We start from the raw sequence: 13,910 nt of genomic DNA on the forward strand, positions 1-13,910 counted from the left end.
TGAAACGAGATGCATTTGATAATCTGCCTAGCACAGCTCATGGCTCATGTTCATTCCCGTTCCTCTACTATCCAATTTTAAAAGCAGGCTTTGGTCTTCACTACTGTGAAACCAACTTGAGTATAAAGTGCCCCAGAGGTCACTCATGCCAGAAATGCCTCCAGCAGACTCTTCCCAGCAAGCAGCCACTGCCAGGTCAGACCTCACAAGTCAGAGAAGCTACAGGAATTCAGGTCTGGTTAAAAACAGCCATTTTTATAGAAGAATATGTGTATTGGGCAAAAAGTTGGGCATGACAACTTTCCCCCTTTTTTGTCCTATGATACCACCCTCCTGCCCCATAATTTAAGGCCATTTCCTTCATCAAACAAGGGCATCCTCTGTGCAGCCCCTGTGCAGGCACTGGGGATAGAAAGACAATCCCAGCCCTCCGAAAATTCACCTTGCATGAGGCCAGACAGACACGCGCTGTGAAGTGTGAGAGGCCCGCAGTGAAGGTTTGCCGTGATGGTCAGTGAAACCATCAGGAGACATGTCAGGAGACACGGCTGATTCCGCCCAGGGAGCCACTGATGCACGAGGTCCCCTTACGAGTGGACTTTCACCAGGTGACGGGAAGAGGGATGACCCAGGGAGAGGGGGCCGCACATGCCAGAGTGCAGAAGGCAGCGTGTACAGCCTACATGAGTGCCCCTTAGGGACGCGGTGGCTTCCTGGGCCCCCAGACTTGGTGGCTCAGGATGGACCCGTTTCTGCTGACAGGGGCCTAGAGAATTAGTCTTCTTTCAGAGAAGAATTCTAGATGGTCCTCTAGAGAGCTGGAGTCCCAAGAGTGGGCAGGAAGAGAGGACACAGTGGTAAGCAGGTGAGATGAAAACCCCCTTGGGACATGTGGACAGGAATATCCCAGCAAGGTTTCCCATCAGTCACCATGCTCAGCTTGCTGCCAGCCCAGGAACATCTTAGTGGGTTGAAAGGATACTCCACTTACAACCGTTTGGATTAAGCTTGCCCTGTGCCTCATCCTCCAATGAGCTTCCTGTGAGATGACTTGGCAGGTTACTGTAACTGAAGAAAAAATGGTGCAAAAAACCATTTTACTACCAAAAGCCAAAATGCAACTAGTTCTCACTAGACCTAACCAATTAGCTTCCGTGTAGGCTACCTGCAACCTCATTCACATCCAGCAATGACGATGATAAAAAGGGCATCTTTTTTCCAAAAATTTCTTCAAGGGTCCTGAGATAGACTCCATTATAGGGCCTTAGGGCTTCCCAGGTGGCTCAGTAGTAAAGAATCTGCCTGCTAAGGCAGGAGACACAGATTTGATCTCTGGGTCGGGAAGAGCCTTTGGAGGAGGAAATGACAACCCACTCCAGTATTCTTGCCTGGAGAATCCCATGGACAGAGGAGCCTGGTGGGCTACAGTCCCTGGGGTCACAAAAGAGTCGAACACAACTTAGCAGCTGAGCATGGGTGCATGCGGTCTTAAGCCTGTATTGGATAGACTTGTATCACATGATGACCCCTGAATCAACCACCACGGCTGGGGAGATAGAATGCACTGATTGGCTTAGCCTAGATCATTCACATACTCCAATGAGGAACCCTTAGGTGGAGTCAGCATCCCTAAAAATACACGCATATACCTCAAAAAGAAAGAGAGAAAAGGCAGAATGGGACGCTAGGATTGCAACTTTAAAATGTCCACCACTGATCCCTTATATACACCTTGGCACTTGACCATCCCTGTTGCCTGTGAGATGGGGAGTACAGACCCCATTTACAGAGGCAGAAAGTGAGGGTCAGAGAAGAAAAGAAACTGGCCCAGGTAGAGGGGGCGAGGCTGGGCTTAGACCGCTGCTGTGTCTGACTCCAAAATCCTCATTCTTAGGTGAGTTCTCTCTGTAAAGTGCACAGCTCTGTTCATGTGAGAAGGGATTGTTATTCTCCATCACTGTTCCAGGCAGCCACGCTGAGGTCTGAGACGGATGGGTGAAGAGCTATTTAATGTGAGGGAACATCTACCTCTGATGTAGACGTTTCCTTTCTCATAGGAAAGAAAGGTAACATTCCCAACTCTTCAGAAAAGCATGGTAGAAAAACCAGTGAATAAATCAGTTTTCAGCGTTTTTCCTAAAGGCATAACGAGAAAGTTTCCCACCTTCCATCACTTATAATTAAGGCCCAGGCCTCTTTTCAGCCCCCTGGTTTCCTGGGAATTTGCAGTACTCCTGGTAGAAGCTTTCCTCTGCAACTACAAATTCAGATGCAAGTTCTAAGCCTCAGGCAAAATGGCTTTGTAGCCATTTTTTTCCTCTCCATTCTGTTTGTTTTAATTTCCCAAAGAACCATCTGCCATGATTCATAGAATCAGAGATACTTAGAAACTCAGTGAGTATAGAGACTTTGGAGAAAACTGATCCAAGCGTCTCATGTTCCAAATGAGGAAACGAAAGTCCAGGCACATGGAGGCATAGATGTTTCTTCTTCAAACACAGAGGAAACACAGAAAACCTTCTATGAGTCAGAACCACGCTGAACACTTGAAAATATAATAAAGTCAATCATTTATATAACAGACAGACCAGTTCCTGCTATATGATGGCCAACTCAAATGGTAACACTGTTAGTATTCTTCTCCATGACTTGGTGAAAACTATTTCTCCCATCAGTTTGCAGACAAAGAAACTGAACCTCAGAGAGATTAAGGAAAATGTTCAAGATCACACGGTTTGTGAGTTGGGGAGCCAGTGTTTGGACCTGGGTTTTGTCTTGCCTTACCATGTTCTTTCCCTTATGTGGTCTTTCTAGAAGTAGAATTTGGTTTCCCAATCTTCTCTTTGTACCATCCCTTCACTTCAGCACCTCCAGTCTTCAAACTCAAGAGATGGACTCTGTAACATCCAAAAAGCAAAAACAAGCCACCCCCCAAAAAAAGGCAAACAGGAGGCTCTTATGGTACAGGCAACACGGGATGAGGTTGTTGACCCCCAAAGAGCACTCCCATCATTGGGATGAACTCTGTTTCACCAATGCCTGGACCCTAAGAACCTCCCTGACCAGGGATCTATCTGCTTGGGAAGAAGCCAAAAGCAGGCCTGAATGCCCACTGCCCAGAGTTGCTGGCTCTGAGACTAAATTCTGAATCCTGCCTTCTCCTGACTTCAGATTCAAGTCTCTGGTCACCAACTGTCTTGGCATCTTCGGCTGCCCCTTCCCAAGGAAGGCTGAGCCATGCTGGGACACAGGCTGTCTGTCTGTCTCCTGTGTGTGTGTGTGTGTTATCCACTCAGTTGTGTCCAACTCTTTGAGACCCCATGAATTGTAGCCTGCCAGGCCCCTCTGTCCATGGGGATTCTCCAGGCAAGAATACTGGAGTGGGTTGCCATGTCCTTCTCCAGGGGATCTTCCCTACCCAAGGGTCAAGCCTGGGTCTCCCACATTGCAGGCACACTCTTTACCATCTGAGCCACCAAGGAAACCCTGTCTGTCTCCTGCAGACCCCAAATCACCTCCCACCTGCCACCTCAGCCTCTTCCTGCTCCAGTCACCATTTTCCTTTCTGATTCTCTCTCTGCCCTGCTGAACTGCTGTCTGGTTACCTGAGAGTTCCCAATGCTCACCTCCCCACTCCAGGCCTTGCCTTACACAACAGCTTTTGCCTGAAGTGCCCCCCTCATGTCCACTGAAGTCTGACAAAATTTACACAACTTTCAGCGTCTGACTTAAAGGCTACCTTCTTCATGAAGATTTGTCAGCCTGTAGGACCAAAAGACCTCTGCCCTCCCCTCAGCCCTTTTCTCGTGTCAAAGTTATCCATGCCGTGTGTCTCATCTCCCCTCCAGGGTCCTGAGTGTGCAAGCTGAGGGTCTGTGACACCAGTGCTGGGCCCAGAAAAGACCCTCAGTCACAGAGGGCCACGTAACTGATGGCACGCCCTCTTTCTTTTCCTGAAGTCTTTTTTTTTTCCCCTGAAGTCTTGACTTCCTGATTCCATTCTTCAGTGAGCCAAATGCTCATGACACTATCCCGCCTGGCCCTATACTTTCTAATTAGTAACCCCCCAGGAGTATTATAAAAACCAATAAATCCAATGGCTATGGGGCTTGATCATCAAACCCAATATAGAGACTGGAAATGAAGGCACCGGGAGGTTAGGTGACCTCCTTGGGCTGTCAGAGTAAATAAAAGGCAGGATCGGGGGCAGGGGGAACTCTTTGATCTGTGGTCAGGCCATCTCCATGGTCTTTCCCCCTGGCTCAGCGGTAAAGAATCTTCCTGCAATGCAGGAGCCACAGAAGACATGGGTTTGATCCCTGGGTCAGGAAGATCCCCTGGAGGAGGAAATGGCTACCCATTCCAGTATTCTTGCCTGGAGAATCCCAGGGACAGAGGAGCCTGGCAGGCTATAGTCCACAGGGTCGCCAGGAGTCGGATGCAATGGAAACAACTAGCACAGGCCAATGCACTTTGGCCCTGAGGTTCTAATCTCTGCAGAAAGGATTGGAAAACAGTTTAAGAGTTTATTTCTTAAGTGAATTTTCTCTTAGAAAGTCATTCATTAAAGTCTTTCCTTTTGGTGTGGTTGTCCTCTGTGTCTCTTATTGATGTTTAAGTGGATGCGAGGGGTCTTCATCCATCAACAGCTGCCCCTGGCTGTGAAGCTGAAGGTCCTCGGGGTAGAGTGACAGTAGAAAGAGGAGTTGGGAAGTCTGGGTTCTACATGCGTGACATCACTCTCAGATACATCCACAGGAGGGATCACTGGGCCCCAAGAGCACGCTCGGCTTCCATACTATGAAACGGTTTCCGGCGTGCTTGTTGACTCTCCCACCAGCCGCCCACCACGTCCTCACCCCACCCCAGCAGCCTTCCTCTAGGCTGCCTTCTCGGGGTGTGTCACATCTGCAGTCCACTGACTCCACAGGAATGTTTCTGCTTCTTCTCTCCCTCCCAGATGTCAACAGCTGGCTCCTCACCTTCGGATTCCAGCTTCACAACGTGATCCCCGGCTATCCCAAGCCAGACATGGATGCCATGGAACCATCCTACGAGCTCGTCCACACACAGATGAAAACTCAGGAGTGGGACAACAGCAAGGTAATTCACACACGTGGCTGACATTCCAGGAACGGGTCCCACCAGCTTTTCAGAAAAGCTTAGGCCAATAATAGAAACCAACGTGGTGCGTTTGCAGTGCTTACCAGAAACTGTTGAGCAAATAACTCAGTGACCCCGGCAGATCACTGTGGACACAGCCATAATGGGGCACAGATCCTCATGAGCCAAATTAAGGAGTTTTGTATGTTACACTGAGTTTGGAGTTCCACACAATGAGCCTTTGTCCCAACCCAGAACAAAAGTACGAGGAGGAAAGTTGCGTTCTAAATACAAATGTGGTATTTCCTGAGCACCCTCAACATGCCCCTGCCCTTGTGTGAGGTGTCCTTTATAAGTTAACACAAAAATATCCCCCTGTATCATTGTTGTCATTTTACAGATTTAATGCCTGAGGCTTTCAAATGCCACCCAGCAAAGATGGAGTAGAGTGGGATTCAAACTCAGATCTGTCTGTAGGTGCTCAAAAGAATGTTGCTTTCTCCATCTTCCATTTAGGACACAAAGACTCATAGAATTTTATGGCTATAAAGATCCGTAAGAGCAGTTTCACCCCACCCCTCACTTCCTGCACCCATTTGCTCATTTCTTCCCACTGCCCCCCTCATTCATAAGATCTGTACAAGGAGCTGGCTCTTCCAGACCCCATGCTGCAGGAGCCCAGTGAAGGCAGGAATGAGTCGGGCAGAGACTGGGCCTTCCAGGGGATCCCTGTCCAGGGGGACAAGAGACTGAGGAGGAAGTCTAGGTTGCAGAAGGCATACGGCTGACAATCAGAAACTGATGCATCCACATCTCTTACTCCGGCCAGATTCCATGAGGTCTCAGCCTGGCTGTTTCCTTCCCCTAGACTCTGCAGAACATGATGCTGGACCCTTGTGATCTGATGGCACCTACAGCTTCCCCACCACACTATATTTTCATTCTTACTTTCTTTCCTGTATCTCCACTAGACTCTGAACCCCAAGGGGGCAAGTAGTGGGTCTTATTTGGTACCCGGCCTACCACCTTGCACATTTCTCAGGTGCCCGGAACACTTTTTGTTGAATGACCAAATGGTTGAAAGAGGTAAACAACTCTGTGAGTTCAGCCTTTTCCCCCACTTTACAGAGGAGACCAGAGTTGAGAAAGGAAACTAGTCCAAGATCAGCTGCAAAGTAGCAGAAGGCAATGAGAGCCCAAGTCCATCTGGCCGCAAAGCCTCTCTCTGTGGCCTTCACCCTGCCCCTGCCCTCTCCAGCCCTACCATCCCTCCCCTCCAGGTCCCCCCAGCTGCCCACGGCACCGTCTTCCCGGGGCTGCTTCCAGCCTCTCAGCTGAGCCCCCAACTCCAGGCTCCCTCCGCCACCTGCTCCCAGAGCTACAGTCCCTGACGGCCCCTTTGCCTGCCTCTCCTGTCAATGAATTATTGATTTCTGCCCTTGGCAAGCATCGGAGATCTTTGTTGTTGAGCACTCTGGCTTTCGTGAAACTCTAGGAAATAATTGTTCACAGACAGGGTTCTATTAATTATAAAGAGGACTTAATTTCAGTGAGAAACCGATGGGCCTGTTTCTACAGCCGTTCGCCTGAGTTGCTGATAAAGCCCTGCAGCCTGCCTGAGAGTGGCTTCCCATAGCTTTCTGAGCCATGGGAGGGACAGGTATGCCAAGGAGACAGGCCCAACCTGTTCCCTAAAGCAGCCAAGAGCAGGGGCACTTAAGGAGCCTCCAGGAAGCATTGTAGAGACAGAGGTCATCCTTGAAAATCATTTCTAAGTGTGGCAGAGAGCAATAAAGCAGGTTAAGAGGATTCATGGACTTACCGCGTGGCATTAGTGGTAAAGAACCTACCTGCCAATGCAGGAGATGTAAGAGATGAGGGTTTGATCCCTGGGTCAGGAACAGTCCCTGGAGGAGGGCATGGCAACCCACTCCAGTATTCTTGCCTGGAGAATCCCATGGACAGAGGAGTCTGGCGGGCTACAGTCCACAGGGTCACAAACAGTTGCACAGGACTGAAGCGACCTGGCACGCACGCAAGAGGGTTCATGTAAACCACTGCTTTCCATCTTCCTAAGCCTCTAGACAAGAGTACATCCTCCTCATGGCTGCACCTGACATCACCCCCTCATCCTCCAAGTCCAACTCAGGTGTGAGCCTGTCCTTGAACCTCGCCTTCTCCACCTCGCCTCTCTGCCTCCAGGCCGACATATCCTGAGCTGTGTTTGCTCCTCCCGGCTCCAGTAGCCCTTGAACTGAGCCTCTAGAATCAGAAAGACCTGTGTTCGAATGTTGGCTTGAATACCTACTACTGTATGGCCGTGGGCCAGTCTCAACCTCTTTGAGTCTTAGTTTCTCAGATGTAAAACCAGAATAATAACACCCCTACTGTATAAAGTTATTGTGAGGATCCAACAAGATAATGAATATGAACTATTCAGCTCCAAGACCAAGACATGTTGGCTATAGCTATTACTGTCACTTCTCTTAGGCCACCAGTCCTCACATTTGATTGTAGTTATTCATTGTACATTTGTCTTTCCCCATGAAACAAGGAGTTCTCCAAGGACAGGGATGATGTCTGATTCATTGTTGTGACCCCAGTGCCGAGAAGGCAACTGAGCCCAGAGTAGATGTGCCCTGAACAGCCTCTGAGTGGAAGGAAAGGTTAAATACATGGGTGTTTTTACAGCGAACGCTGGATAATGGGGTCAACGTCACCGTTTCCCAGATCAAAATGATGCTTAACGGCAGGACTAGACGCTACTAGAACAGGGGCTGGGTGTCCTAGTGGTCAGCAGTAGAGCTAGATGCTACAGGTTAGTGTATTTGTATAAGTTAAACTTAGTCATGCAGGCTGACTGGTGGTTTCCCCACTTTATTTCACTCTCTCTTTCTCCTCCCCACATCAGTCTATCCTCGGGGTGCAATGTGAAGTGCAGAAGCAGCTCAAGGCCTTCGTCACCCTGGAACGCTTTGACCAGCTCTATGGCTCCACAATCACCAGCTGCCAGCAGGCCCCAGAGACAAAGAAGTTTGCATCCAGCGGCTCCGTGTTCGGCAAGGGGGTCAAGTTCGCCTTGAAGGATGGCCGCGTGGCCACAGACATCATCAGCGTGGCCAACGAGGACGGGCGGAGGGTTGCTGCCATCTTGAACAACGCCCACTACCTGGAGAACCTGCACTTTACCATCGACGGAGTGGACACCCACTACTTCGTGAAACCGGGGCCTTCGGAAGGCGACCTGGCCATCCTGGGCCTCAGCGGTGGGCGGCGAACCCTGGAGAACGGGGTCAACGTCACCGTTTCCCAGATGAACACGATGCTTAACGGCAGGACTAGACGCTACACAGACATCCAGCTCCAGTATGGGGCGCTGTGCTTGAACACCCGCTACGGGACCACTCTGGACGAGGAGAAGGCGCGGGTGCTGGAGCTGGCCCGGCAGAGAGCCGTGCGCCAGGCCTGGGCCCGCGAGCAGCAGCGGCTTCGGGAAGGGGAGGAGGGCCTACGGGCCTGGACCGAGGGCGAGAGGCAGCAGGTGCTGAACACGGGGCGGGTCCAAGGCTACGATGGCTTCTTCGTGATCTCGGTCGAGCAGTACCCGGAACTGTCAGACAGCGCCAACAACATCCACTTCATGAGACAGAGTGAGATGGGCCGGAGGTGACAGAGAGGACCACGGCCGGGACTTCTTGCCAAAGACAGCTACTCTTTTGTGGCCGCGTACCTGACTGTGTTGTACTTAAAAGAGAGAAAAAAAAAATCCTTTTTTTAACAAGTGCAAAAAAAACCAACAAAAAAAAGATACTTGGTTGCATTGTAACTCATGCAACATCCTTTTTTTTAAGAAAAGAAAAACACAGATTTGGCCTTCACACATTTTTTGCAAAGAACAGAGGGTATTTTTTTTTTCTGTAGTGTGATCACAATGAAAACTTGACTGTCTTTTGTTCCCTTTTCCTTGTTGTTTGGGGCACGTTTCTCTTTGCTGAGATGCAGCCCCTGGGGTGTGTCCTTGTCTGTCCCCAGGTCCCCAGTGTGATGTGAGACACGAGTGTCTGTGCTAACTTGTCCCACGTGCAAGGCTATTTTCCACGGGGGTCGGGCAGGAGTGAAGGGTGCGGAGAGTCATGGGCCAGTAGCAAATTTCCGGAGGGCCTGGAAAGAGGGTCTGCAGGACCCAAGGATCTTTGGCCAAGCTCCCACAGACAGGTGGCGGTGCTTTTTAACACTGTGTTCCATGCCCCCGGAGGACCACGGATGGTTTCATCTTGCTCTGGGGAATTTCATGATCTCACAGCACCTTTTTCAAGCTGCCCCAAACTCCTGTCCAAGCTTTATATTTTGATGCTAAATGAAACCCCCAACCCCTTTTGCAAACCCTGTGTAGTTGTCAGTTGCCACCCCCCTGCTGGGATGGAGCACGTGTCTCCCGGGTCTTTTTCCCAGTTGGCAACCTCGTCCTGGGGGCTAAGAGGCAGAGGCACCCAGGGCGTCTGTGGCTGGTCAGTCCTCCCTTGATGTTCCTTATTCAGCTCCTCTTCTCTCCCCAAGCCAGATGTGAGAACCAGCACTGCACAGCCGGCCCTCAGTGTGGGCACCACGCCCGGAAGAGAAGTTCACCCACTGCAAAAGGATGGCATTGGTGGCAAGGGTACCAGCCTGCCTTCCTAGGTGAAGCCCTCTCCCCCAGGACTCTGGGCATCTTGCCTCCACTGCTCAGCTGCCACCACTGAGAACTAGGAGTGTGGAGAGAGGTGCCTGGTGGCCTTCAGTTCCAGAAAAGAGGTTTAAGGAAAAGTCAGCCAAAGAGAGGAAGGCGTGAACCAAGCATGCTTCTAACCAGCTCCGGAAGGCTCCTCTGCTTCCCCCATGTCGGGCTAACTGCAGAGCTTGGGATGCAGGAAATTTCTTCTGTGAAATTCTTCTAAAACAGATGACGGCTTCTCCCCTCTAGAGGAGCCCAACCAGGGTTTTAAAGCAAGATGAAGGAGCAAGGAGGAGAGGAGAGAGAACTTGGTGTGGCCTGGCAGCATCAAGCTGCCCCTCCAGGACTGGGGGCAGTGCCCGCAGATGCAGGAAGCCAGGCTACAGTTGCCCCTGTGAAGACCCACGCCTGAGGTCAGTGGGTAGAGGCTTGTGGCCAGCCCACACCTGCAAGGCTTGTCCGGGAGAGGCAGCCCCCACCAGGCTGAAGGGGAGCGCTGAAGGGAGGGGAGACCGGGGCGCCTTTCTCCTGTCTCATCTGCCCAATTACCATCATCATTACCTCTCACAGGAGGCTCTGGGAGACTGGGAGGGGAAGCCAAATGTTCCCTTTCAAGCTGGGCTTCTTAGAAAATGGGACTTCTATGGGTTACATTTTATATTAAGTGTGGAAAATGAATTCTGAGTCTGAGCTCTTTCCCCGTGGAAACCTTGTTGGACTGACAAGCTCACGGCACCTCTATAGCCTTACTCACAGAGTCTTCAGAATATTCCAGCAGTGAACGAAACCGAGACAGTCTCTTGCTGCGTGAGAATCGGTGCAGCACGCGGGCCGGGGGCCTGCCTGGCGGAGGGAGGCACCCAAAGCTGCTCGGGAGAGGAGGTCTCGCCTGACATCGTCCCACTGGGATGAGAGGATTCGTTTTGCTAAGTGCTCTTCCTGTTTCCAAAAAAAAAGAAAAGTGACACTGCCGTGACAGTGCACCTTGGCCTGTTTGTCCACCGCGTCCAGAGCTCCGCCAAGTCACATGGCAGGACTTCCGGGCCCCCGTGCGAGGCGGGGGCTGGTGGTGGCTCCCATCTGGCGGGATCCTTCTTGAACAGGATGGAAGATAGTTGGGCCTGAAGAACACGTTTTGTTTTGTTTTTAAATCCAGAATAGACCTGCCTCTCAAATGTCATCTTGATGGAAGGGGTCCTTGAGCAGTGGGGCCCTGCACATTGGCCTAGATGATCAGTTCCACCCTGACCTCCTGACATCAGCCCAGACCTGCTGGGAACGTCTACTTGGAGGTCAGAGCCAAGTGAACCATCTCCCTGTACCTCCCCAACCCTCTGACTCTCCAACCCCAAAGCAACCGTGACTCTTAAAGATCAAAGTCACAGAAAATGACTGAACATTACTTTTCTTTAAATGAATGATGTTCTTTTTTTTTTCCTGGGCTACATACCATCACGGAGGCCTAGCTTCTGTATGGGAGGAAATGGAAGCACCCCCAGCCTTTAGAGAAAGGGTCTCAAGTGTGGGGCAGGCAGCCCCATGCACCTCAGTTCCACCTTGTGCTGTTGCCATTGGAGATGGTGCTTCTGGCCTTGGCCCTCATGAGTTGGTTTGCATTTGAGCTCAAAGGTGACTCAGTGCCTCTCCTGTCTTCCCGCCGGGACCAGCAGTCCCAGGGTCACAGCAACAGTGAAGGCATAAGCCAGCGTTCCCCATGCCAGCCTAACAGCCTCCAGGCATCAAATCCCATCTTTGATGGCACCTGCCCTTTTGACATTAACCAGCCAAAACGTGTCCCTTCCCTCGAGTGACAGCCCGCCCTCACTGGCCCCTGTCCACTGTCCTGCAGAATGACAGCTTCTGTCCCAAGAAGGCAGAAGAGCTGTTTGTGGAAGCTTCTTTAGAAGAGCTCCTGCCTCCTCCTGTGTCCTCCACAGCTGCCATCAGCCCCTCTGCCATCCCCTTAAATAGGACTTCAGTGATTCCCCAACTTTGGTTTTATAGGATGAGATTTCCTTTTCACCCACCCACCAGACAGACATCACTGGAGGGGGGAGCTATGACAGCAGGAAGAAGGCAAAGAAACTCCACGGGAAATGACCCCTGATGCTTGCCACTCAGAACTGTTTGCTGAGAAGTAAACCATGGAATAGACCCGTACCTGATTTCTACCTAGGGATGGAAGATTTGAAACCATTTCCAAGAAACTGACCAGAAGTTGAAAATGGCCAGAGGGTGTGATTCTAATGAATTAGCATGAGGTGGGGCTGGGAGCAGAAGGTGATGTAGACAAGGAAGGTGAATAAAACAGGGCAGTGTTTTCATAGACACACAGCAGAGGACTTCCCAGGTGACGCTAGTGGTAAAGAACCTGCCTGCCAGTACAGGAGACATAAGAGACGCAGGTTCAATCCCTAGGTCGGGAAGATCCCCTGGAGGAGGGCATGGCAACCCACTTCAGTATTCTTGCCTGGAGAATCCTTCCCATGGACACAGGAGCCTGGCGGGCTACAGTCCACAGACTCGTAAAGAGTCGGACACGACTGAAGCGACTTAGCACAACAAGGAATCAAATTTGTTTTTTTAAAAAAGAATAACCTTTTTAGCTATGACTTTTAAGTACCACCTTTAACAATGGCAGGGGTTTCCAATATGCAAAGACAAGATTTCCACGTGAAATCTTAGAATAGTTTTACATTGGCAGCCTGTGTCTGCAATTGCCACAGGATGAGGACCATGACACTGAGTTTGGTGCCCAGGAGGAAGGAGTCAGCCAGGCCTCAGCAGGGTCTCGGGTTTTGGGGTTTGTTCCCCCGGTGCTCAAAGTCAAATCTATCCTCTACCCCTCACAGTGGCCACTAAAGCCCCAGCCATGGCTTCTGGTCCCAAGCTAGGGCCCGCCTCCTGAGGGTTCCCAGAAAGAACCCAGTCTCTTTTTTCCCCTTGGGATCCTCATTTAGGACTAAAAGCCCTCTATTGAAGGTTCATAATTCCCAGGTAGGTTTATATACTTGTCTGTATTTTATTGGACAGGAGGAAATTAAAGAACTCTGTAGTTCACGGCCCTTTCATTTAACCTTCGAAAAACAACAAACTCATTTTAAAGACTCATTGCTCAGGTGATAGAAACTTGATCCTCTCCAAACTTTACATTCTCAAAAAACCAGCCTTGTGTACACGACCGCCCCAGACAGCGGGCCGATGTTGGGTTTCTTACCCTTTCTGGAATGCCAAAGGCATGATACCAGGTGACCTCTTGGTCCCCAGAAACATGTGTTTGATTTTGAGGGCAAACTGCCAGTGGAGAACAAATGCTCCAGCAGGCTCCGCTAGCCTGGCAGAAGCTGAGTCACAGATGTCTGGTGGTGCCCGGCAGCCCTGGATTCACCCAACACCAGAATCCCACTTTTCTAGACCCGCCTGATGTTCTTCAAGACTTCTGAACCCGCAGCTTTGGCAACGGGACTCTCCCAAGCTGCCTCTGGACGACCAACACTGGAGACTCTGGCCTTACCATGTGGAAATAATTTTCCTGAAGTCTGGAACTAATTTTGAGAAGTTTTTTTCTCAACACTTTTGTGTTTCTAACACTGTATTCTTGACTATGTAAATACCGACAAGGCTGTAAATAAATGCAGATGTAGATACCTTCTAGAAAAGGGGAAAAAAAAAAAAGCATAAAAACAAAACCAGAAGTGATCCCGTGTAGCCTTCGTTGACAAATAAAAGAATATTTTGTGTTTAAAGGTGTCTAGTGGCCTTGTGTTTGGAGAACGGTGACTGCCTGAGCCAGTGCTCTGAGTTTGCACTACAAGAGGCTCCTGTTCTCAGGAGGACCACCAAAGCTCTGGTCCTTGGCCCCAAAGTCCCCCTTAAGCCCTCCAGGTGACGCCTGTCATAGAGAGGCATTTCCAAAGGACATAAAGACCCTGGGGCTTAACCTCACATGTGTCAAAGCCCCTTTGACACCAGCTATGCCCCGCTGTTCCCCTGGGCCATATCGCAGCTGCTCTTCTTACTGGCCTCGAGGACAGACTCCAAGTGGCCGGGCAGACCCACGCTGCCCTAAGGAAACAGCCTGTGCTCTGCCACTTGT

At 50.5% G+C, this 13,910-nt stretch overlaps 1 protein-coding gene across 10 annotated transcripts in view; it reads left to right on the forward strand.

Annotated features, from left to right (window-relative positions):
- Nucleotides 1-13,560, forward strand: part of TENM4 (teneurin transmembrane protein 4) — an 816,614-nt gene extending 803,054 nt beyond the window's left edge. For all 10 annotated transcript variants that reach the window (XM_043452828.1, XM_043452823.1, XM_043452819.1 and 7 more), the window contains 2 exons: nucleotides 4,961-5,103; nucleotides 8,015-13,560. In XM_043452828.1, coding sequence (XP_043308763.1) covers nucleotides 4,961-5,103; nucleotides 8,015-8,773 — 902 coding nt within the window. In that variant the 3' untranslated portion in view covers nucleotides 8,774-13,560. The remainder of the gene's footprint in view (nucleotides 1-4,960; nucleotides 5,104-8,014) is intronic.
- Nucleotides 13,561-13,910: the final 350 nt, after the last annotated feature.

Source organism: Cervus canadensis, chromosome 29 (assembly GCF_019320065.1).
Source record: "Cervus canadensis isolate Bull #8, Minnesota chromosome 29, ASM1932006v1, whole genome shotgun sequence".
Classification (NCBI taxonomy): domain Eukaryota; kingdom Metazoa; phylum Chordata; class Mammalia; order Artiodactyla; family Cervidae; genus Cervus; species Cervus canadensis.